Genomic DNA, 25,636 nt, shown 5'->3' with positions numbered 1-25,636 from the left:
TGGGAGGAAAACGGGAGGAACAAGAGTCTGGTAAAATAGCTTTCTGAATCGTATCAATTTAGAGAGCAAAATAAACATTCAACTCTGATCTATGAACTTGAAGAGGGAAACAAGAGTATACCAATACTGTTCAAGAGTGCAAGGAACTGTGGGCCAGTTCTTGTGGGCCAGCAGTTTTTAAGCAAGAGGAGAATTTGGAATGATGTTGACTATGCTTGATTTGAAAGAAAAAAACAGATGAGTAACGGTTCACACTGCCACAATTGAAAAAATAGAAAAAGAGGACAGAACATGATTTTTATTGAAAAGAAAGGAATGCAGGGAAGATGAAAGAATTTATTAACCCTAAAGAAAAACGCTATAGTAATATTTGAATGCTCAACAAATTTTGAAAGAGGAACTAAGGCATTTAAGAAAGAAATTTTACAATTGGAAAAGAAGCACAGAATCAAGGAAAAGCTGAAGAACATTGCCAAGAATTTGAGTTTTTACTGGTGTTGTGAGAACACAGTAAAAGTTGAGCCTGAGGAAATCTGATACTTGATTCAAGTGATGAAAAATTCTACTCAAAAGGCTTCCAACTAAAGCTGGCTCTTACCTACACCTACAGATGTGGTGTTCTAGGGTTGATGGCTAATTCTTACTAATATGTACAAAAGACGGTTATTGAAACAAACCTTACTGGAGATTACAGAGCAGAAGAGATCAATCACCAGAATGCCAGCAGGGTTTTAAAGGAATGATGTTTGCTTTGGGAAAGGTGGTCTAGCAGTTCAACAAACTGCTCACTACATTAAGCAGGAAACACAGTGCATTTCCAAGGAAACTGAGAAACCAGAGGCAAACTCACTTGGATAGGCCAAAAAAACCCCAACTGTGAAAAGAGGAATAGCTTTGGTCCTAATAGAAAGTCTTTTGCCAAAATCCTAAAAGTAAAAGCGACAAGTACATAAGACAAACTAACAGACAAAAAACAACCCCTTAAATCAGCTAGATAAATCTGAGCAATCTGGGAGAAGTTCTAAGTAAGTGGCTGGAAGAGACAAACAGTCTTCTGTCCCAGAAGTAGAAGGACATACCCCTTTACCTATTCACTCCCTTTTCTCATCATTCTTCCCCACTCTCCACCAATATTAGAGCCCACAATGCCCCATGCATTGAAACTGCCTTCAGTTAGCAGCCTAACTGAGAAGTTTTAAAAACAAAACAAAACACAGCAGGGGAGGGGAGTGGTGAGATCTGTACTGCTTCAGCAAGCAGATGGCTGCTCATTCCAGCAGGATGCAGAGCAGTGTGCTGGGGTAGGTCCTTACAGAGGCACCTGGACAGGCTGGATCGTTGGTCCGGGGCCAACTGTATGAGATTCAACAAGGCTCAGTGCCGGGTCCTGCACTTCAGTCACAGCAACCCCATGCAATGCTACAGGCTTGGGGAGGAGTGGCTGGAGAGCTGCCTGGCTGAAAAGGACCTGGGGGTCTTGGATGACAGCTGCCTGAACATGAGCCAGCAGTGTGCTCAGGTGGCCAAGACAGACAATGGCATCCTGGCTTGTATCAAGAATAGTGTGGCCAGCAGGACCAGGGAGGTGATCGTCCCCTTTTACTTGGCACTGGTGAGGCCGCACCTTGAGCACTGTGTTCAGTTTTGGGCCCCTCACTACAAGAAGGACATCAAGGTGCTGGAGCGTGTCCAAAGAAGGGCAACAAAGCTGGTGAAGGGTCTAGAGCACAAGTCTTATGAGGAGCGGCTGAGGGAGCTGGGGTTGTTTAGCCTGGAGAAGAGGAGGCTGAGGGGAGACTTTATTGCTCTCTACAACTACCTGAAAGGAGGTTGTAGCGAGGTGGGGGTCGGTCTCTTCTCCCAAGTAATAAGCGACACAATGAGAGGAAATGGCCTCAAGCTGCGCCAGGGGAAGTTTAGGTTGGATATTAGGAAAAACTTCTTTACCAAAAGGGTAGTCAGGCACTGGAACAGGCTGCCCAGGGAAGTGGTTGAGTCTCCATCCCCAGAGGTATTTAAAAGAAGGGTAGACGTGGTGCTTGAGGACATGGTTTAGTGCTGGACTTGGCAGTGCTAGGTTAATGGTTGGACTTGATGATCTTAAGGGTCTTTTCCAACCTTAATGATTCTATGACTCTATGTAGCAATATACTGGGGAGAGAGCAGACTTTCAGAAAACGTTCATATTGGTTTCTTTCACAGTCATGGAGCTGAGGTGGCTGCTCCAGTGTTGCAGACTTCAATATCAGCTGCAGAATCTAGCATGCCAGCTTTGAGTTTAAGAACACGTTCAAGTTATTTGGAGAATAGTTTCCTACACTATCTTCTTACCAGCTGTGACAATAGATTTGAAGTTCCGAACAAAAACAGACCTTTGAATCTGTTGAACAGGAGATTATCTAGACTAGTAGAATAATCCCAGCAAAGTGAGAGTTTTGATGAGGATAGTTAAAACCAAAGGAATTATCTGGCTAACACAGAGAGACAGAAGGTGGTAAAATAACACCTTCTGCACGTAAAGCTCTTGTTCAGTTTCTAATGTCAGACCAAAAAAAGCACATGTGCTGTCTTCTAATGGAGCAGCTGCTTTTATGTTTGCAGACATCAGTCAATCTCTACAAAGATAACCACAATCAAGGCCTAGTCTAAGCTCAGACTGAATACTCCAAATATGTTCAAACTCTACTGTTATGCCAACAGTCCTATAAGACATCCTATTACAGATAAAGATTGGAAGGAAATCCCAAACTCAAACAATGAATGATACTAGATTTGAAATACAGACTTAGCATCAATCAGCAACTACTAAGTTTTAAAAATAACAACAGACATCATCACAGATCAAGTTATAGCTGGGAAACTGTGCTGCTATATAGCAGGGAGATGAGGCTTGAAGAGAGCTCTCCGATTAAAAATCAGTCATAAGGTCTTGAAAAAGTTTGATAATTGTCTGAAATTCCATGATATACATGGTTATGTGAAGAATTTTGCTGCATGCCACAAGGTTTAACAAAAGGTAGACGTATGGTTCCCACAGAACAAAAGAGGCTGAGGCTGGACTGCCTTAAACCTGAGCTGTTGTCTAAGCAGGGGAAAAAATTTCACTGTAACTCAGTCTAGTATGGTTTGCTTTGATTTCTTTTTGTTGGTGAAAAATAGTTCCAGGAGAGAGGGACTGTCTTTCAACATGAGTCTCCAGTTTTCTGGAGGTAATCTGTCATAAGTATTTCAAAGCAAATAAAACTGCATAGTCTTTATCACTATCCAGCTTGATTGTTCTAACAATACATCTGATGAGTTAAAAGAAAAAAAAGAGAACCCACAATAAAAAGCATCCCTCCTCTTCAAGCTGTGTTTTGTTCAGAGCCGACCCGAGAGCACCTATTTTTGTGATGAAGCAGGTGAAATTGGGAGTGAATGCCACATTTCTAAATCCCAGTAAGGCCTGTGTTTAGAACACAGGCTATTTCATGCATAGTCTGAAGCATTTCATTGTGTCCTAGAAGAATGTTTTTAATGAAAGCTTAAACACTTCCAGGATTAGGCCACAGTTGTCAAGGAATTTGAAAATACAAAATGTATGTATGCTTAGGGAATCTGGTGATATCTGAGTGCTGGAATCCTTTTGTGAACCCTTTTTACTCTATGTGAGGAGCATAGCATTGTATTGCAATTTATCTTCCATTATGTGCTACTGTTTTTGCTTTCCTTTGTACCTTACATTCAATATAAATATTTAACACCCCTCTCTTTGTCTGCTTTTTTCAAGTCTTACAAACAGAACTCGAAATATTGAGCAGTTTTTGTTCATGTTTTTCCTTGACTCTTGCTGCATTTGGATTGGCAAAATGGAAAAGTGCACATTGCAAAGGAAAAATGGAAGAGGAAAAGCTCTGATGAGGAGAAGGAATGCAGATCTTCACAGAGCAATAACTCATAAGAATTCTGCCTAATACAAGTATGACTACAGATATATGTGTTTGTTGAAAGCAGCTGTAGAAACTACAGAAGACAGAACTTTTTTTATTTTTCCCCCAGTAAAGGCCCTTTACTTGTACACCAAAGTGCTGAGTATAAAAACCTAGGTAGATACTGTGAACTTGCAGGCTGATAATGAAGATTGGCCACAAGTAGCGATTGTTATAGGTAGTTTTATAGAAAAGTTGTTTTGCAGGCAGCATAACCATAACAGCAGGTACCACATAACTATATTTATTCCACAGACTATTTGCTTTGTATTCTGTAGACTGTTTGCTCCACTTAGGCCACCCACCACCTATTTTACATGCTTTATAAAATAAAAAGCTGGCTAAAGAATAAAATTCTTACGTTTTCCATCCAAGTCAAAAGCATAGTTATCCTCTCCCAATCTCTTGATGCTACGCAGAACAACGGGGTCAGACATGATGATCAGTTACTTAAATCAGAAGTCCTGAAGAGAGGGGGAGGAAAAAAAAAAAAAAAGAATATCAGCATACTGTGAACATGAGGCAATATTACATTAAACTCCTGCTCACCTCAGTTTTGCCCTCGTTATTCCAGGGCAATGCCACTGATTACCACACAAGTTATAACAGAATAGACACCATGAAACTACAGCGTAGAAAAACACGTCTGAGAAGCATGCCCAACTCACCCCTAAGTGCAAGGCCTCTGAAAGGCCTCAATCCCTCCTGCCTCGAGTGAGGGCTGCTCTGCAGGGCTTTGCAGCCCACTGCAACCAGCCCTGTCCCCATTAATGGCTGTATTAAAATAAACTACTGCTTGTGTGCAGGTGATATCCATAGGTTACAGACTGAGATGTTAATATGACAGATCCTGCCTCAGTTATGACAGAGCAGCAGGCTGGAGACCTGCCCCTGCCTTGTCCCGTCCCGGCTGGCAGCAGCCAGCAGGACCATGACAGGGGGACAATCAGGGGACAAGAAGGGTGGCCGGGGGCGGGGACCCTAGGGCCACACCGACATCTGCGGCATCACCACCACCAGCTGAACTCCCACAGCTCTGGGCTGGGACGAGTTACCCGGCAGACCTGCTCCTCTGGATAGGTTTATTCCTAACTAGTCACACTGACATGCCGAGCAGATGTCATACGTGAGCAGAAATAAGGAGATAAAGTTAACGCTTTTTTGTTAAAGAAGCACTTTTGTGAGGCAAAATCTGCCGGTAGCGCTAGTTTAGGCCGGGCAGGCCTGGCATCCAAGATGGCACCTGGGGAAAAGTGCTGCAAAAGCCCTCCCCAAAACATGCCCTTTCATAACCAAAGTCATCTCATCCACACCTTTGTTTCATGTAACGTGTCCCAAAGCATAGTTACAATACCTTATTCCAGTCATTAAACATCAACATTTTTATGTTTATACTTCTGTATAAGCCTCTCACAACCTCTCATTTTAAGCATATTACAACACATTCACATATCAAAGCTTTAACGTCTTTTGCCCAAATAATACAAGAAGCCTTCTGTGTAAAAGACACATTTCCACAGATTATTTGTGTTACACCACCTGCCTTCCCACCCAGCTGAGTTTTTACCTGTTTAGCCCTCTAAAGGAACCACTTCTTTTCTGCTAACAGTATTAAAACTACCAAAATCCTTCATGTTGGCAACAGCTGTGTGATTAGCCGCAGCCAGGTGGTTCCTTAGAAGTGGGAAGGGCTGAGAAGCAGCTTGGCTCTGAAATTACTGAAGGATGAAGGAAATACACCCATTCCTAGATCCAAATGGAGCAACATAATAGGAGCCAGTCCAGTGGTTCAGGATGCATATGTGACTTTTAATAATTTCACTTTCCATAAAGTCCCAACCTTTCGTCTTTTTTACTTTTCCCTCCAAACTGGTTAACGCTTGGACTTTATGATCTCAAAGGTCTTTTCCAGCCTAAACGATTCCATGATTCTAAACTGGCTTTCAGGAAGTGCTAACTCCCAACCAAACCTTTCTCTTTTTTATCCTCTTCTCCTGAATTTTACGTGTACATCTCTCGGCACATCACTGAATCAGTCAGGCTGGAAAGACCAAAGTCTCTTGATGAATTCTAAGCATCCAAGGCAAAGTTCAATTATCCTTGTGTTTTATTAACTGACGTTTATCAAAGATGCCTAAAGAACTCCCCAGGCAATTAGTGCTTCACTGTCCTTATTGTTAAAATATTTTTTTCCCAATGTCTAATCTGAATCTTACCTGTCATAATTTAAACCCCTTACTTCTTGTGGAATCCACCCAGGATATGGAACATAATAATTCCTTTCCACTTTTTAAGTAGGCTGTATTTATTTGAATAATACTAGAAAGTCTCCTTCTTCAGATGAAGAAAGCAACTCATTCGATTTTCCTTGATAGGCTGTATTTCCTAAACCTCTGATAATTTCCACTAGTCTCCTCTGGATTCTAGCACATCTTTCTTGAAGTGATGAGTGCATAACAGCACTACAGCACCAGATTTACCAACACGGAGCAAAGGAGAAGGATTATTTCATGTTTCATGGATTATATTCCTGTTCCAGTAGGATATTTGGTTTTTAAACAGAAGTATCACATCGTTGATTCATGTTCAGTTTGTAATCCACTAAAGCCACTCATTTTTTGCAAACAATTTGCTACAGAGCCAGTTGCTTTCCAAACTATATTTTCACAGTCGATTAATCATGCCTGCTATTGTCTATATTTAACAGCACCTTACATTCTTCAGCCCATTTTAAGTGTTTGTTAAGGGGATTTTGATTTCTAGTCCTGTTCTTCAGCATATCTGCAGTCTGTCCTCCCTTCATGTCATGATCAAATTTAATAAGGTTATTCTTCATCATGTAATCCACATCATTATCAGTATTACTGGATTATGCCAGAAGCAAGACAAACCTCTGCAGAACTTTATTCTGTACATCCATTCATTTGGACATAGGTTCATTAATTGCCACTCTATGGATGTAGTTTTTCTTGCCTAAAAGTTTCTGATGAGCAGAGACAATTTATTCATCCACTGGTCGGTAAACTCTGACCCCCTTACATTCTGTGACCCTCTAAATTGTTACCCAAATTCTCTCCTTAAGTAAATGCATAGAGCCAAATAACTACTGCAATAGCAAAATATCTGGCCAGGACTAGAACAGTCACTTACAACATAAAATCACAGAGGCTTTTAATTCATCCCCACGTACAGTGAAAAAATTTACAATCTTAATCATAATTTTTCCATTTTCTGAGACAGATGGCAAATGGGCTGAACAAGCTATGGTACTTCCTTAGTTAAAGTCTCTACCGTGTGCACACTTCCAAGTTCTCTTTCTGCTCTTTTATATAACAGAGAAAGCATGTAACACCTGCTTCTGGCCAGAAAGAAAGGAAAGTAGCATATACGGATCACTGTTTCACATGGGACCTATCTACAAATCATTAAATTTTACTTCAACTGGATTTGCATCAAGAATATGGAAGAGGATATAACAAGGGCTTAATTTCCAGATGACATTATTCAGTTTACATTGAAATAAATGTAGATTCCCAAAAAGAGCAAGCACATATTCCTGGCAGCTTTAAGTCCCTTGAGATTATGTTTTCACTGAAGATGAGAGTGACAATTTTCCTCAAGTGGGAAAAAAAAAAAAATCACTCACTTCTTCAGGGAAAACACAGAGTTATTCTGCTCCCTCCCCCCCGCCTTTTGCAGTGTCTGATTGATTGAAATAGTCTGAAACAGAAGATCTCCAAAACCTGTTTGTTCAAATCATCCTAAAGTTCCAGAAGTTTCTTAAGAAAAAAAGGTTTCTCAGCCAGCTCATTTTTGGCAGTTTTGTCAGTGATCACGTTCTCAAGGCAATTTTTTTTATCCGTCAATTCAGTTGTGAGGTTGGAGCTAGAGATCTGAAAACACAGACTTTTCGCTCCATTTACACAGAAATTTGACAGTGGCAGCACAGACTGGGGAGCCTTTCAGAGTGACGTGATTCTAAGGAAAATACAACTTAAATATGCAATTGGCCTAAGGCTGGCCAGTTTTTTTTACCTTAAGTATATGTTCTTAGGAAGGGCACAGTTAAAAAAAACATGAATGAATAAATTGCAAAGAAAGCCACCAGTGTGAGAAAAATAATCAAATCACTATGTTTGTATCTTTGGTAAAGCTTTTCAGATTCTTGGTTCAAATGGTTAAAGCATCATTGGCTAAATTAATACTACTCAGAAGATACCAACTGCAACCATCCACTCATATTTTCTTCTGCAAAAAATAGTTCACCACAATGGTAGTTTTACTAGCCATTTGTCCTTAAACGTGACGCCATCATTGGCTTCTAGATCTAGTACTGACTGCTTTGCACTGTTTAGCACACAAGTAATGGAACTGTATGAAGAAAGCTGAGCTAATAGACAAACTGCTGATTTTACACTGAAATCAGTATAATTGGAAATGTTACCTGGATTATGAAAATGGGTTCTGCTGGAGTAAAGAAGCAATGTTCCTACCTGTTCTGCTATCAAAATAAATCTAAACTTTAAGGGTGGTATTTACACACACATTCCAGCAGCTGTAAAATACTTTACAACTTCACAGAAGTATAAACTGTACTACTGGATGTGGCTCCCAGTGAAAAGCTATGAAGTGGTTAAAAAACCACCCCCACTGCATTTCTGCTTCAGAAAGATAATGGATAATGTCATACCGTTAATTGATGAAAAAGGTAAAAGTAAAGCAAAGCAAAGTCACTCTCTGCCTGTCCTCTTTCAGCTATTTGTTATTTGACTTTGCAATCGTAACATCTATACAAAATTTTGTAATGGAATGCTGTAAAAGTCAATCTGTCCTTTTAATGCCAGGATAGAACATCATGCTGGGAAGTCTCATTTCAGTGCTTGCTCTGACACTGTATTTTAACACTATGAAATGTATTTTGCAACTGATTTTTCTAAGCCTCAATGCTGATGCAGGTTAAAAAACAGGAAAAGTGGAAAAAAAGCCCCAATGACTGATAGACTTGAATAAGAATTCTAGTTATAAACACTTGCTAGAGCTAAACTTTCTGGAACGTTGTCAGTTTTCCAATAAAATTGTGACTGTCCCACATTTTTGAAAGGAAACACATTTTTCCTATATTTTCTAAAGCTCAACACAGCAAATACTATCTACATACTATCCTGTCCAGCAAGCATCATTCATTGGCTGACTTAAAGAGATTAGTATAGCAGATTAGTGTAATATATTAGAATATTAAAGTAACCTTCCTCAGGGCGTGAATGTTTAACTGGGGATCACTCACATCATCTTGAAAAATACTGTTGCTGATGTCTGCATTAAAAATGATTTAGATATAATAGAATTCAGAGATAGCAGAAGGCATTAGATCATTGCATCTACCCCTGTGTGTGCAAAGTACAAACTAGGAGCAGAGAATACCTCAGAAACTGCACTAAAGTGAAACAGCATTTTACTCTAGCCAACCAAGGTATGGCTGCTGGATTTTTGATAAACAAAAATCTTTAAGGAACTCGAAATCCAGATTTAAACAAGTAATACTTGGAAAATGCTAACAAAGGAACATACCCTATAGAATGCAGTAACATTAGGACCTGATCCGAAGCCCTTTGAAATCTTTTTCAAATCACATCTTTATTCAGATCAGATCTTTATTTAACATAAAGGGGGGGGACAAAAACCCCAATGAAAGTTGGCCCTTCATTTTTCTTTAAAACTAGGCTCCTCAGATATCAATGATAGCATACATGCAAAAAGACATTTTGCTTCAAAATAGAACTTGAATGTCTTGTTCATCAAACAGTCCCATTGAAAAAAAAACAAACCAAAACAAAAAAACCCAACAAAAAACCCACTAACTGTGCAGAGGGAATTTAGCATTTAGCTTAAATTGTTCTGGGGGAAAAATAGAGGTACCTTTCAGTTCAGGAAGTTTCATCAGTTAACTCTGAAACATTAAACATGATAGATTTGTTACTCACCCGTGGCTGTGAAAAATCATGTATCATAGCACAAACTGCAAGGATCCCGTTCAATTAGTCAGTGAAGCACCCAACCATTTCCCGTCAGGTTTTCATTATTCTAACCCATTTGTCACAACTGAATCTTTAAATTGGGCATTGGCTGTTTGCACCTGGGTCAATAACCATGTGGTCACAATGGTTACAGTTCATTGACATCTAATGGAAGGTTTAAATTTGACTAATGTAATCTCACAACATAAAGTCAGGGCACTTGGAAAGCAATTATACATGAGGAGACCAGGCGGTTCTCTGGAAAAAAAAAAGCTTGCAATGAACGTACAAGAAGAGATTATTATAGCATTATTTTATCAGCATTAGTACATAATTACTTTATTAGCCATGCAATAATGCAGTGTACACTACTGTCCCTGCAGTAAATAGCAACATCAGCTGAATAATAGGAAAATTGGTCCAGAGATTAAGCTAAATTCAGATTTAAAACTTGCTCAAAAGCTTTGTTTTCTAACCCATGGATTGTCCCTCTCCCCATGACTTCTAATATTTTACCATTCTTCCTCTAAAATAAAGATTTTACAACTTGGAAGCTCCTGAGTAGTAGTGAATTCTCATTGGAGATGAGCCCTCCATGGTTATTTCAATTAGGGACATTGGTGAGGACAATGCTATGACCTCAGCCAATGTCACCACACAGTTTAGGGGGAAATGGCAAACATGGTTTAGTTCCCCTCTGAAATCAGTTTTCAGTACAGAGAGCCCTGACTGATAGGACAAGATAGAAAGGCAATGCCTTAATCTTAGTGTCTGTCAGCTCTCCTCAAGTCTTCTGTGCTCTCAAATTTTCCATGATAAAGCCTCATACACAAAAGTGCACCATGATTAAATGTAGCTAACCAAAACTCCATTGTCCTTGTTTAGCATCATTACTGTGTTCACAGTGACAGCATAACCAAACTCAAACCTAGTGTCTTCTCCCATTTTCTTAACAGAAAGAAGTCTACATCTATACTAACGTACACAGCATAGCTTTGAGAATAACACTATCTGAGATAATGTCACAGTGCTAATCATCTTGTCCACAACATCATAGAGCTAGAGAAAAAAAAAATAGTTACTTGCAGTGCAGGGCATAGGAGTGGAAAGGCTGGAAGAAAAATTATATGGTGGAGCAGAACTCTGCTTTGCTTCATTCTCCCCTGACAGCTTTTTCAGGAGCAACATGGCCAAAGGTCATGCAATGCCTTTGCTTTTCGAGGTACTGGAGCAGAGTTCACACTTAGCATGCAAGGAAGTCCAGCACCTCCAGAAAATGCTTGGCTTGCCAGAGACAGAATATAATTTTAGCTTTACACAAATTCCTTCAGTCTTTTCACTTAAAGACTTTTCTCATTTAAGCATTTGGAAAGTATGTGCAGAGCCTGTTTCACACTGCTAATGAAGTAGATCGAGGCAGTGATGAATTGGAGCTGAGACCACGGACTACCCCAACCTTTCTGAAGGGCTCTGCTCCCTTCTAAACCTCTGCTTCTCTCAACTCATACTTACAAAAAATCCTGAAGATTAATAAATTCTGACCTGACTTTATGACATGGGCCATAAAAATGAATCCATGCTGAAAAATCATCTGTCTGTGTAGAGCGAAATGGAGAACATAAAGCACTCAGTTTTGGTCCCACTCCCACAGAGTCACCGTCCCCTTTTACAGCTGCTAATGGAAAAACTAGCCAAATCCACTCCATCTCCTCAAGCCCTCTAGTACTTTGTTTCCTTCTGATATCCTGGGAAGGGAAAACTCAGTTTCTGTTGCTAGAGTCAGCCCTTCAGCAAATGAAGAATTAGCCACTGAACTAAAACAATAGAGAGCAGGACTTCAGTAAATCGAGGAGACTGAGGACAGATGTTCCCATCCCTGACATCTCATAGGAGACACATGCAAAATCTCTGAATTTTGATAGGTTATAGATACTATTTAGGTCATGAAAGATGAGCAATGCCATCAGGATAATTCCCCTCAGTCATGGTCTGAGTTGAAAGGAAATATTTTGCTTCCAGCTCATGTCATTTTAATACCTCTTTGCACAGGAAGAAAAAGATCACAAATCTTTGAGCCAAACACAGTAAAATAACTGCTTCTTCCCTCAATTTGAGCAGCTGTTTACTCCAGCATATTACCACTCCAAATGAAGTTATCCTCTCTTCTCTGAATTTTTTCCAACAGTTCATAAGAGCAAGTGAATAAGAATGAATCTTAGTTATTCCTGGACAGGTAATTCCTCAGTAAGACATGAAAGCCCATGCGCTCTTCTGGCACAGGACTCCTCAGCTCTAAACTGTAGTCTATACCCTGTTGATCTTTATTCCAGTATTGACAACAGCTAGTAGCAGCAATCAAATAAAATGCTTCCAAAGCTTCCTAAAGATAGCCAGAAATTTCTCACTGCGTGCTCACAGCTATGGAGGAGTAGGTGGCCGTGGTTTCCCACCAGGTGAATAGACACAGTCTGCCACTGCAGGCTGAGACTCCCAATGACCAGCTTGTTTCTGTGGTTTGTGCTGAAGTCTGTAGGCAATTACAGCAGTCTGGACTCTCTTGCCTGACAGAAGGCATTGAGCAGACAGCTCTTATACTTCATTAATTTATTTTTAACTATTCATAGCCAAATATATTTCTGTAGCTAGCATACAGTGGTTCCAGGTCCAAGAAGCCAGACACTGGATTTTTCATTTGAGTATAATCCCCATCTTAATTGTGCCACTTACAGTGACAGCACCTCATGGTGTCAGAAGTGTAAGGCAGATCTCAATATTGTAATACACTTCTGCTTCTGCACGATGCTTTATCTTCCTGTCCTCTGATCCTTTGAAAAACAAAGGAAAACACTTCATTCACTTCTTTATTTCTCCCAGTTTTTGGAAATATTGTATTTTGCTCCACGTGCTCTCACAATTTTTTCACCTAAATAGTATAAAGGTGAAAGTAAAGTGAACTCTAAATAAAAGCAAGTTACAGCTCTCTTTTGGTACCCTGATTTAAGGTAAGGGACATTTGAAATAAAGTAGATAGAGTTTGCAGCTTGAATTATTAGACAGATGACTTCCACATCTGTTATTGGAGTGTCACTTGTTCAATACTGTTTATGAAATTCATCTAAAAAAAATTATCACAGTTACAAAGGTATCTAGAGGACAAAATCAACAATATTGGGCTGGAAGAGAATAAGCTCTTCTGTGGGACTCTGATCAGGGAAGAGACTGGAGGAGTGGGAAGCTGCAGGAAAGGTCAGTACGTACTCAGAATTGGTCAGGTTGGCAAGTACCCACATGCCGTGTCTTCATTCTTTTCTTGGCACCACAGGAGTTATACGAACATAACTTAGTATTCACTTTATACAATGCAAAGTGAATTTTACGCTGAGCTTACTGATTTGTGATTTATGCTACAAAAAATGGAATTATGATGTCAATCCCAGGAGGTGCATATGTACATTATTTCCTTTAACACAGTATGACTTTTGAAAAAGTTACTGTCCTTTCCAAAGATCTTTAGCAAGTATTCTACACAGAAACCTCCTTTTTGCACCTAAGAGCAAGACTTCCTCTTTTGATGGCTGGGTTTTATCATTTTTGCTGCAAGCAAAAAGTTGTTTGTTGATAAGAAGTCAATTTCCTTTTTTTTTTTTTTTGCAATCAAACTACATTTTGGGGCCAGTTCTGTTTAATATCTTTATCAGTGACCTGGATGAGGGGATCGAGTGCACCCTCAGTAAGTTTGCAGACAACACCAAGTTCAGCAGTAGTGTTGATCTGCTAGAGGGTAGGAAGGCCCCACGGAGGGATCTGGACAGGCTGGATCGATGGGCCAAGGCCAACTGTATGAGGTTCAACAAGGCTCAGTGCCGGGTCCTGCACTTGGGTCACAACAACCCCATGCAACGCTACAGGCTTGGGGAGGAGTGGCTGGAGAGCTGCCTGGCTGAAAAGGACCTGGGGGTCTTGGATGACAGCTGCCTGAACATGAGCCAGCAGTGTGCTCAGGTGGCCAAGACAGACAATGGCATCCTGGCTTGTATCAGGAGTAGTATGACCAGCAGGACCAGGGAGGTGATCGTCCCCCTTTACTTGGCACTGGTGAGGCCGCACCTTGAGCACTGTGTTCAGTTTTGGGCCCCTCACTACAAGAAGGACATCAAGGTGCTGGAGCGTGTCCAAAGAAGGGCAACAAAGCTGGTGAAGGGTCTAGAGCACAAGTCTTATGAGGAGTGGCTGAGGGAGCTGGGGTTGTTTAGCCTGGAGAAGAGGAGGCTGAGGGGAGACTTTATTGCTCTCTACAACTACCTGAAAGGAGGTTGTAGCGAGGTGGCCTCTTCTCCCAAGCAATAAGCGATACAATGAGAGGAAATGGCCTCAAGCTGCGCCAGGGCAGGTTTAGGTTGCATATTAGGAAAAACTTCTTCACTGAAAGGGTATCAGGCACTGGAACAGGCTGCCCAGGGAAGTGGTTGAGTCCCCATCCCTGGAAGTATTTAGAAGACATATAGATGTGGTGCTTAGGGACATGGTTTAGTGCTGGACTTGGCAGTGCTACGTTAATGGTTGGATTCGATGATCTTAAGGGTCTTTTCCAACCTAAATGATTCTATGATTCTACGGTTCTGTGATTCTTCGTACTGAAATGGGGAATAGCAGATACTTTCCTTACAGTGAAAAGGGAAGTACCTCTGGGCACAATGGGGATGTTTCTGTGACTTTCTCTTTTTAGGAAAAGTGAAAAGTAAAAATTTCAAGTCATTGATTGTTGGGAGTGGATAATTCCAGGTGGAGGCTAGCACAAAGGAACAAACTTATTCTTTTCCCATGGTCTAAATCACAATCTGAAATGCTAAGTCATGGTATGTTTATTTCTTGGTCACAAAAATATGCTACACTGAAACTGCAAAATACCATCTGGAGTGCATCCAGCAGGGAGGCTGGAAGGTAGGCAGTAAGGGACTTACCTCTAGTTACTCGCCTTGTTTCTATAATTAGCCTCTCACCATCTGCTCTTGGAAAGTACCAGAAGCAGGACATGCACTCACTTATCCTGTTGATCCTACCCAAGTCTGGCAGCCAGTAAGGATTTTTTCTCCATTCCAAACATCTGTGCAAATAAAAATAGCAGAGATAGCAACAACACTTCTAAAAAAACAAAACAAAAGCAAAAAAAACCCTGTAAAATTTAAATGCAAACTATAACTTTTATATCAAAATTAACTGACTCAACGTATTAAAATAAAAAAATTCTTTCAAAAAGACATCTCTGAGAGTGCCTGCCCCACCCTCTGGGCAACCAGCCCCTCAGTCACCTCGCCTGTTTCTGTCAGGAGGTGGCATGTCCACATGAGCCTGCCTGTCCCCTGCGCCTCCGCTTTCCCAACCACTCTCGAATGCTGCCACTCAAACGCCTTTGGGGCTTCTGACTGAGTGCCTCTTATCACTCCCCATCCTGGAAACTAGAGAAAAATACATTTTTTTCTTGATGAGCCCTTTGGTTTTTTTCTTTTTTGGTTTGTGGCCCCTATAAAAAATTGGAGGTAGAGCTTTACATTGCAAAGGCAGGCCACTGTGGGCAGGCACTGGCCCTGTCAGTCTCCCTGGCAGTCTGGAGTTGGAAACACAGCCTGTACAAAGCACTCTAACTGAACAGCTTGTAATTTCAGCACTTTATTAATTTGATATAAAGTCTGACCCACTCATCGATTAAAGGTCACAGGGAATAGAAGTTAACCCTGACCATCCAAGTCCCATGTTTGTAGACGTGCCTGTTGCCACAGCAAAAACAGGCCTAGGCAAATGATTTCCCTCACTCTAGCTAAACTGGCTTTTATTTTTCTTTATTGACCAGATTACAGATCAGGCCCAAACTCTGTTTTATTTATGTTAATTTACTAGTTGTACTTCAGATGTACTTTATAGTTGAAGTAGGGCATGATGAAACACAGTTCTGTCTCCTCCTTCTCTAGAGGGGCTCTTCTCAAGCCTTCTTTGTCCCTGGGCCCCCCAGTTTGCTGCCATGGCCGGACCCTGCACAGGCTTTAACACGCAGGAGGTGCAGCTATCCGGCACGGCTGAGGTCTGGGGCGGGTAGGCGTGGGAGGGCAGCAGCGGCAGGGAAACGGTGCCTCCGTGCCAAGGAGGGCAGGTCTCCACCCAGCCTCCAGGAGCAAGCCTAGCCCTGGCTCTGATGCGTAACAGCTAGGGACTGCCCGGGCTGTTATTCAGCTGCAGGTGAGGGAAGGCTGCGAAGGAATATGGCAACTCCGAGCAGAGCAAGGGATATTATAAAGAGAATGGTAATTTTAATAAGGGTCACAGGAGAAGGAAAGCCAGCCACTGTGCTATGTGTGCGTACATACACCGAAAGAAAAATTTCCTTGTCTTAACAAAGGAACCATGAAACACTACATGAGGAGGGCAGTTACCTAATCACTTCATACTTTCTTCACTACTGATGCTGCAGAGGAAGTTAAGCAACAAAAACTAGCATGTCTGCATTGCAGCTTTAGCAACACCCTGGGTAACTTCCAGCCAACACAAGAAGCTGCATTTCACCAGCATACATATTTATGTAAACAAGCACCATGAGCAGCCGTGGGGCTTGCAATAAAAATGGAAATATATTGAGCCTCCCGTAACAGAGCAGAAAGCAGTTCTACATGCAGCAAATAAAAGCAGTGTTCCTGTTCCTATTACAATGCTTAAAAACATGTCAGGTGTTCGCAATTTCCTTTTAAATTAAGTTTTGCCAGAGGAGAATTTGGCCACAGTAAATGCAACTTCATTGCATCTTGCCCTGCAGAGATGGGTTGTCTGTAAGCAATCTCTAAAAAGATCTGTACTCCTTTATGTCTATTTAGAATTATTTTTTTAGTCGATTGCATTAGGCATCTCCTGTTTTCCGGGCCACGAGTGCTCATGAAGAAGTATAACTGAATTGTTTTCTCTAAGCGGAATTTCATCCATCATCAATAGTTACTTATAAGTTCACGATTAAGTCAATTAGAGTATAATCCCAGATTTGCAGGTTCTTCCCAAAGATATTTTGCAGTATTGATGTTGTCACACTGCCTGAGCTTCACTCCGGCAGGTGAAGTGCCCCAACCTGCACGCCCCTTCCTGTGCTCAGGGACCACATGCACACTCCCACAGCCTAGCTGGTGGGAATTTATTTCTTGAGAGGCAAAGTGGCAGGACTTGCTACTCCCTTTCTTGAGAGTCTGGCACTGACAACCACAGGTTTTAGTAAAAGAAAGTAAATAATTTTTCCTGACTAGCATTGCTTAAGTATCCACAGTAACGAGAAAGGTTCTGGGTCCTGCTGATCTTGCTTGACCTTTTGTTGCCAGCTGGCCCCAGTCTTACTCTTTAATTTTCTATGAACTGACACTAAGTTCAGACATTTCTGTTGGTTTCCATGCAAATATTTCATTTTGCTACTCTTTTCTAGTCAGCATTTCTCCCACATATGTTCAATGGGAGCTTACTGACCTGGCAGCAGTAACCTAATACGCATTATTCTTTGTAACCTTATTATATCTCCAGTTCTCCTTTCTGCTCAAGGAAGGATTTTTGTTTGTTTGTTTTAGCATAAGGAGGCCACTGCTCTGAATTGTGCCTGCTTCTCTGAATAGCTGCAGTTAGCCAAGTCAAGAAAAAAAGAAAAAAACCCAACCCACTAACAATCCCTTAAAAACTGGCAGCTCTTTTTTGGTTTTCTTTTTTTTTTTTTTTCAGGAGAACTCGTCCAGAAGACTTCAGTAAAAATGCTTTACTACATATTACTCTTTCTTGGCATCATCTCTCTGTGGTGGCATTGGAGGGCAAGAGACAGGATGAAGGTTACAAATCTCACTGGAAAATATATATTCATCACTGGATGTGACACAGGATTTGGAAACATGGCAGCAAAGATTTTTGATAAAAAGGGGTTCCGTGTTTTTGCCAGTTGTCTGACTGAAACAGGAGCCAAAGAGCTAAAAGCTGTGACCTCAAAGCAGCTTCAGACAGTGCTGCTAGATGTGAGAGATTCAGACAGCATTAAGAAAGTGGCTGCATGGGTCAAAGCTGAAGTTCAGTCAGAAGGTGAGTGCCAGGATATCTGTCTTAAAAAAAAAAAAGCAATAGAGTTTTCCTAAAAATACCATGCTACATTCACAGCTTATTTTAACTGAAGTTTGACAAGTGTGTGTGGATGTCTTATCACCTTCCAGAAACATGGAAGAAGATCTCACTAGAGGGATATTTAATACATCTAGTTAGTGGTAGGTAAATACTTGCGAATGTGCTGAAAAAGTCAGGCTTATTGATACATCATTGTCAGAACAGGACTCCAGTTCCTGGAACCTTTTTTGGGACCATTTGCATTCACGTGCATATCTGGGTTATGGCATGAGTGCTCAGCACTTCCCATGTTGTGTTACGCAGCTAGAGAACAAATGAAATAAATGCTGCTTAACACGCTTAAAGAGTTTTTATTTTTAAAAACGAATACATGTAATAAATTACTTGTAAGTAATCACTCATTCTATCAAAAGCAAAAATTACATATGAACTCTATTGAATAAATCTGAATATAACTATTTTGGAATATTGCTTGCAGACAATCTGAAAAATAGAAAAATCCCATATCTCTGACCTAACAAGTTGTGCAAGACAAGATGCTGCTGTTACTGATGCTAATTGATTTCAGTAGGAGTGGTACTGCAGTAGAGTTTACAAAAGCCCAAGATCCTATGGGCTGGATTCTGCTAACTTTGAGTCTTAAATCTGGTCTGTTATGATGTGCCATAGTACCAATTATACTTAATGCTAAATTCCAATCTCCATTTGACCTTTCATCTCTTCATAAAATTTCTCATAACTTGCCAAATTGCTTTTATTTGAAACAGTGCTTGGTTTCAGGCCAAAAGTGATTTTTTTCCCCAAGAAAAACTATGAGTAAGGTCAGACTAGCAAAAGTATTCATTCCCACAACTCTAACAGCTGATACAAGAAAAGAAGCAGGTTTACATTTTTGTATTTTTCCCTTCCCATTTCTGAGGGCTCAGAAATGTTTTTCAAATCAATCCAGTGTTTTTTCCCTGCCTCCACCTCATTTTTTGGAGCTGGCTGTTCATTTAAAAAAAAATTCCTTCCCATTTCCAGTTGAGGCATGTCAGTCAATGTGAGGCATAAGTTCTCTGCTACAACAAAAATGTCATCGTGTGGGGAGAAAGAACAGTGAAAGCTGCCTCTGTCACACAGTTCCCATCTTGCTTTCAAACCTTTGAGAAGGATTTTTAATTTTTTTTTGTTATCAAGAGCTGTTCTTTATTGCCCTGGCACCTCACCCAGAACCAGGGCACACTTACCTGTGTCTCAGGACACTCTATCTGTACCAAGGACCAGGTCTATTAATAGACCTAATAGAAAGGTCTATTTCTTACACATTTCCTGTCACCAAATATAGTTGCTCTTTGCCTTTGTCTACTGCCCCTTCTCCCACAAAAAGCCAACACCACCTCCTGCCCAAAATGCTGTGGCAGGGGGAAGACTACGCAAAGGGTGGTGGAAAGCATGGTGATAAAACCTGGACACTGAGAACAAAGCTGAATGCTGCAGGACATTCTCAAGCAATTCCTCCAAACCTTCATTGCCTTCTTGGTCCCTCACGGATTGTCTGTGAAGTCTCACCCAGTTCAAGTAATCTGACACATTAGGTGAAAATTTGCTTCCTGACTTTCTTCTTCTTTTTTGCCCTACAGGTCTCTGGGGACTTGTCAATAATGCCGGGATTATGGGGCCACCAGCTCCTACAGACTGGTTGGATATTGAGCACTTCAGAGAACCAATTGAAGTTAATTTAATTGGGCTCATAAATGTTACAATAAATATGCTTCCCTTGATAAAAAAAGCAAAGGGAAGGATAGTAAATGTATCCAGTGTTGGAGGTCGCCTAGCATTCAGTGGTGGAGGCTATTTTCCTTCAAAGTTTGGGGTTGAAGGATTTAATGACAGCTTAAGGTATAACACTCACTATGAGGAAAGACCACTCTTTTTTTCCTAAGACTCATATACTAACTAAAAACTGGCACATGCAGAATAAGAGCTGATATACAATCCTGGCACTTGGTATAAAACTGAAAAACATTAGACACTTTGGACTAATTCTTCTTAGAAGTTCTTTTGCTCAACACAGATTATGCCACTTTTGAAACGGTACAAAGCCTGTTGGGCACACAAGCTGTCCTCAAGTATTATTGCAGCGTAGTTGGTACTCTTACAGATTCACAACTAACCTATCTTAGTGTGCACAGAGGCCTTATTGCAGAGGAAGCTCCACTCAAGGGAACTGAGACGTCTTTGCAATATGAACCTAATTCTCCTAATTGAAAAGTGCACCTAGAAACTCCCAGCAGCTGCCCATCCATAAAAAATACATACCATGAGTTATTGCATGATAGTAACTTTTGTCTAAGCTTTGTTCTCCAAAGGGTCTTCTCCTAGTTATACCGATCATTAGAGAGATCTAGAGAACGTAGCAAACTAATCCTGGGGACCACCATGGCTTCTTCTTGTAGCACAGACAGGGAGCGATCTGTGTGCCTAAACACATAGTGCCATTTTATATACTGGGACACTCACACAGGGCTGACAGATATGAGATGGGGCCAGAAGGAACTGTATCAATCTGGACCATCAGCCAGGGGTCGAGAAGGATTCCCTAAGACATGTAAAATGGCTCTACATGCTTGCATTTAGGCAGCCAGCCAGTCTTACAGACAAGTCAGATAACTAATGAGCTACTGCAAGGTGACCTAGGGTGTGAAATACACTATGCCAGCAACTCCACAGTCACTGCCCGTGCATGTTCTCACTCCATGAAGAAGGTAAGATAGTTCATCCCTCTTTCATTTAGGGATAATAAGCTGAAAGTTCACAACCATGAACAAACCTCACAGGTTTTGTGTGCTGCTGTGCCATGTAAATACAGAAATAAAAGTGTTAGTACAGAAAAAAAATCCCACAGTATTAAAAATAATGTCTAATGCAATTAAATCATTGGGTTGTCTTTGCAGGAGAGATATGAAAGCTTTTGGAGTTAAGGTATGTTGCATTCGACCTGGACTGTTCAAAACAGGATTATCCAATCCAGCAAAGATTATGAAAGAGAAGGAGGTTATTTGGAATAAGCTTCCCCCTGATATTAAAAAGCAATATGGAGAAGAATATTTTCAGAAAGGTGAGGCAATTTCCAGACATTTGTGTCAAAGGAGCAATGCATTTCTTGCTGAGAAAGCCTTGCAAAGTAGCATTATATCTTCTAATCATTCTGACTTTTTGGAACAACTGTGATGTGAAAAGTTACTCTTCAAATGCATCTGCATCACAATATGACTATCTGCACAAAAGACTTGTTCTGGGAAGCTTTATTCAAATCTCAGTTAAAGATTAATTATTCGTGTTGGCATGAAGCTTTTGAGCAAACTCCCAAACAGAAAAACTTTTATCTGATGATGTAATCAATGTGCTCAATGTGTTTTTCTGTCATTATTGTTTATTTATTTAGTAATCAAGTAGGGATCAATTCCCTTTGCTTCTGCTAGCTCCAGTGGTGATGAAGCCATTCAGGACCTGTCTGACAGACACTTGCTAAGCCTGCTTGAACAGGGGCTGCTTGTCTTTTGATCCTTGGACTTTCTTGTCCCTCAAATTTCTGCTTCACAATTGTGTTTCACAACTTTCCACAAAGCACTTTCCGTACTACAAGAGACTCATTTACAACTACAGTATTTCTGTTTCCTCTTGCCTCTTATATAGTTATGTTCATTCTGAGCTACTGTCAATGCTGGTTGCCTGTCCTCAGACCATACAGGCCCAGTTTTGCCATAACTGTTCCACAGTTAAGGATAATTAGACTGTTCTTGGGATCAACTATATCACAAGGGCATTATGGATGGGGACTTGGTCCTCAGAAACTGCTACAAATTCTTGTGTAGGGAGAAACAAGACATACCAATTCCTTAGTGAAATTGCACAGATCAGTGGGGGGGGAAGAGTTACAAGTCACCTTGCCTGGCTGTCTCTAAATGATCTTCTTTTTTTGAGCTTTACAGATGCAGCAAAGAAAGAAAAGCTGTCCAAGATCTGTCTTAACAAGGACATTTCACCAGTTGTTCAGTGCATGGAGCATGCCCTAACAAGCCTCCATCCACGTGCCCATTACATTGTTGGGCAGGATGCTAAATTGTTTTGGAATCCCCTCTCAAGAATGCCAGTGTTTATACAAGACTTCCTACTGCTGCGGAACAGAATAGAGCTTGCAGTTTCCCATGCAAAGTAAATATTTGTCAATATATCCCACATCACGGACAAGGCTGATTCTACAAGATCTGTCCTTTATATCGGCATAATACAAACTATACATGAAATACACATGCATTCACTATAAATGTAAGAAATACTTCTATTCTCCAGTATCTGCTACTATTAAAAACCCCATTACCTTATTTCATTTTACTTTAAGGTGCTCAGTTTCAGAACCCTTGAAGGCTCCAGTTTTCACAAAGATTCATAAGACAAAAATATCCCAGGAAAATAGCGAATGTGGCTTTAAATCCCTACAGCAGGAAAAGTTCAGTCATCTCAGGCAGAGGAGGGAGTGGAAACAGGGCCTTCCTCTGGGAGAAGTGGACTCTTGCAATATAAATTAGGAAGGAGGGCAGAAAATCCTCTTCCTGATACTGCTTTCTTTAGCAGTCACCCCTATTCAATTTTGAGGCCAAGGAAACTGTGGTTGCCTTTCCTTGGGACAGTCCTAACTGGAGAGAGAGCAAAATAAAGTGCCCAAGTCATTGAGCTGATTGGTATTCACACCCCTTCCTACTCACAGGACTTTGCAAGGCTTAGGTGAGGCATTTTGCTGGTCAGCATGCTAAATCTTGAAGATCTCTAAAGTCCAGCTCTACCCCACTGTTGTAAAGGATCCATAGCTACAACCGTACACTGTGGATCCAATTACAGGGGCCCAATACCTGCAGTTAAGGTAGTGAAGAGCTAAGGGGTTATTTAATTAAAAAAAAAAAAAAAAATCTGAGCTTGCAAGACTTCAAGTCTGGGAGCTATTTCTTGGCATAAAAATAATAGCCTTGTGTTTTGTGAGAAGCTGAGTAATTCTTGTGGAGAGGTGCTGCTCTTGTTCAATTCCTGACACAAGTGCCTGTTAAGACCTGGCTCCACTGGAATTAATCATGGCAAGGTGCTTGAGAACTGCAGAGACCCCACATTGAGCCTGTAACTGCGCGTTGCTCAGGAAGCCATTTTCAACTGCCATGGAAACTACTCAGCAATGAAACAAATGCTTTTATGCTGGTGAATTTGCTGTACATGATCGGGCTAAAGAGCAAGTTACCCGGTGGCTATCCAAATAGTGCTGGTTTTCAGTTTAGTTTCTGTGGAGCTTGCAAAACATCAATTCTACTTTTCTCAGTGCAGCTTATACTTAGGCTTTAGTGGGCTCATTTGATTTATATCTCAGTTATCTGAATAAGTTATTCCTTCTAGAGCAGGTTTGAGGTGAATACTTCTCAACTGGCTACTCTTACTGAGGTACTGATGGCATTGCTGTAGTAGATTTTATTTTAAAACCAACTTTCTGTCAATAAAAGTGACAGAAAACCAAGTTTTCTTTATTTAACATTTAATCCAAAGGTTGTTTTGTGGCTGTTTGGTGAGCTAGTAACTTCCCTGTCCCAATCAGCATGAGCTGTTACCTTTCCAGGCAAGGTATCAGTCCATCCCAGTCAGTGAAATTCTTGGCTCCTGCAGAGCAGGCAGCTCTGGGCCCTAGGGATGTGAATCTTGTCCTCTGAACTTAGCACACAGCCCTGGTATCATTTCACACAGAGCCTTTCTAGAAGCTAAAGCTTCGCCCCCCCCACACCACCACCAAGATTACTCAGCCAAAAGTGATTAGGGAGAAAAAAGATAATATGAAACGATACCACCTACTCTAATCTTTATCTTCAGAAATTACAGTTTGGTTGGTTTGATTCAGTCCCTGTCAGACCACAAGTATACTGACAGCTGCTGCAAGACAGTAGTACTGCAAAGGTTAACATTTAAAGGAAAATACAAACAGAATTTGGGACAGGGCACACTAGCTGTAAACATATCATTTAAATTAGAAATGCAGGAAAAATATCAGCTACTCAGTGTATTACTTCTCACTCTACGGAGGGCTGGATTCTACTGGCATTTTCTTTCCTGGAACCAGACGCCTCGTTTACTCGAATGCCAGCAACAAAAGCCAGTGACTTTGGGAAATGAGCAAACCACAGTGTGCTCTGCTATGACTATCAAAACCTGTCCGGCAAAAGAAGCAAGACTTTCCAGGCCCAAGCCAAAATGAGCAGGGAAACTGGAGGGGGAAGAGCTACCCACCAAGCAGAGGATGAACCAACAACTCTGCAGCTCCTTGCAGGGAGCAGCCGGACAGGGGTCACCAGCCAGTCTGGGACGGGCTGCCATTGCCATGGTCTGCTCAACTGAACGGTACCGGATCACTTCCAGCTCCATCCTATCACCTTGCTTGGTTTCCCCAGTTTTAATTTCCTTCTCATTCAGCTAGTTTCAAATCAATTTTCATAAAAAGCTTATTCATTCGTTCTGCTGTTGAGAAAGGTCTTTGCCCAAGCCTCCTCACTTCCTGCAGCATCTGACACTGCACAGCACTGTGAATGGGGAGGCACGAAGAGTGGGGAAAAGGAGTTCTGCTTACAGGTCTGTGCAACAGCACTCAGAGCTGGATCAGAAGTGCCCAGCAGACTCCGGGCCAGGTAGCAAACAAGCAAGCAGCCTAGCAGTCATATGTTAGAGTCTTTTCCCATGCAAACTGTAGAGCTTCTGTTTGCACAGTTTGTAGAATTTGAGCTTTTATTTGAAAAACACTGCTTAGTTACTCAAGCAATTGATTTGTGCAAAAAGCTGCCCCTAGACTAGGAAAAATAATTTCATCCCTGAAGGTTTTCACACACAAGGATGTATCTTAAAAGATTAACTCATATCAATAACAACTCGCTCATATGCAGGAGAAAAAGTGGAGGTCTGAACCAAGCCCTGTTAAATCAATGGAAAGACTCCTGCTGGTTTCAAGAGAAAGCACAGATCAGTCCTTCCCAGCTGAGCAGATTAGTTCTCCCTAATGAGTCTTGACAGTCCCCCAGGCTCTGTAGATTACTATATATAGGCAGCAATGCTTATACAACATAGGTAGGATAGACAGGCATGGAGCGCATACAGAAGATTTAATATCAAGCAAGTCCCTAAGGTAGAAGCATCACAGCACAAGTCATTATCAACAGCAGGGAGAGGGGCTGTGCTTGTCAGCCAACATATAGTGATCAGAAAGCACCACCAAACAGAATTTACAGTGAGATTTTTCTGGGAACTATCACCATGCGAGTCTTGGTGCACAAGCTTATGAGTTTGACTTGGGCAGTTCCTATGTTGTGACGCTGGAAATAATTGGCAAAGGCAACCCGTGAGCACCTGGAGGTACAGACCGAGCTTGCAGATGTCTCCCCAGAATGTGAGTACGGGCACAAAACCAGAACACGTGTCTATCGTTATAGTGAGCAGTACTCATTACATGCATTTGCAGAATAGCTAAGA

The 25,636-nt window shown here is 41.1% G+C and overlaps 3 protein-coding genes across 13 annotated transcripts in view; 1 reads left to right on the top strand and 2 right to left on the bottom strand.

Annotated features, from left to right (window-relative positions):
• Window positions 1-24,635, top strand: part of LOC104009981 (dehydrogenase/reductase SDR family member 9) — a 33,166-nt gene extending 8,531 nt beyond the window's left edge. Inside the window, exons 2-5 of the mRNA XM_009462028.2 lie at window positions 17,720-18,067; window positions 19,729-19,987; window positions 21,043-21,206; window positions 22,081-24,635. Of these exons, the coding sequence (XP_009460303.1) occupies window positions 17,749-18,067; window positions 19,729-19,987; window positions 21,043-21,206; window positions 22,081-22,307 (969 nt within the window). The 5' untranslated portion in view covers window positions 17,720-17,748 and the 3' untranslated portion in view covers window positions 22,308-24,635. The remainder of the gene's footprint in view (window positions 1-17,719; window positions 18,068-19,728; window positions 19,988-21,042; window positions 21,207-22,080) is intronic.
• The window catches only part of ABCB11 (ATP binding cassette subfamily B member 11), a 98,498-nt gene that overhangs the window by 60,130 nt on the left and 12,732 nt on the right, over window positions 1-25,636 (bottom strand). For 7 of the 10 annotated variants that reach the window (XR_015698700.1, XR_015698698.1, XR_015698696.1 and 4 more), the window contains exons 1-2: window positions 9,950-10,085; window positions 4,330-4,432 (exon numbers count right to left, since the gene is read on the bottom strand). Coding sequence is in view for 5 of the 10 variants with exons in the window: in XM_087731284.1 (XP_087587410.1) it covers window positions 4,330-4,405 (76 nt within the window). In the remaining 5 variants the exon portion in view is untranslated. Of the gene's footprint in view, window positions 1-4,329; window positions 4,433-9,949; window positions 10,086-14,943; window positions 15,080-25,636 lie in introns of those variants that run through there. The other 3 variants (XM_087731282.1, XM_087731281.1, XM_087731280.1) reach the window with 2 other exon arrangements.
• Window positions 4,409-25,636, bottom strand: part of LRP2 (LDL receptor related protein 2) — a 168,662-nt gene continuing 147,434 nt past the window's right edge. The window contains exon 83 of one of the 2 annotated variants that reach the window (XM_087731278.1): window positions 4,409-4,432. The gene's annotated coding sequence lies outside the window, so the exon portion shown is untranslated. Of the gene's footprint in view, window positions 4,433-14,952; window positions 15,087-25,636 lie in introns of those variants that run through there. The other variant, XM_087731277.1, reaches the window with a different exon arrangement.

Source organism: Nipponia nippon, unplaced genomic scaffold, assembly GCF_047370975.1.
Source record: "Nipponia nippon isolate SJK-2023a ecotype South Korea unplaced genomic scaffold, ASM4737097v1 scaffold_5, whole genome shotgun sequence".
Taxonomy (NCBI): Eukaryota; Metazoa; Chordata; class Aves; order Pelecaniformes; family Threskiornithidae; genus Nipponia; species Nipponia nippon.
This window is presented reverse-complemented; position numbering and strand designations above follow the sequence as displayed.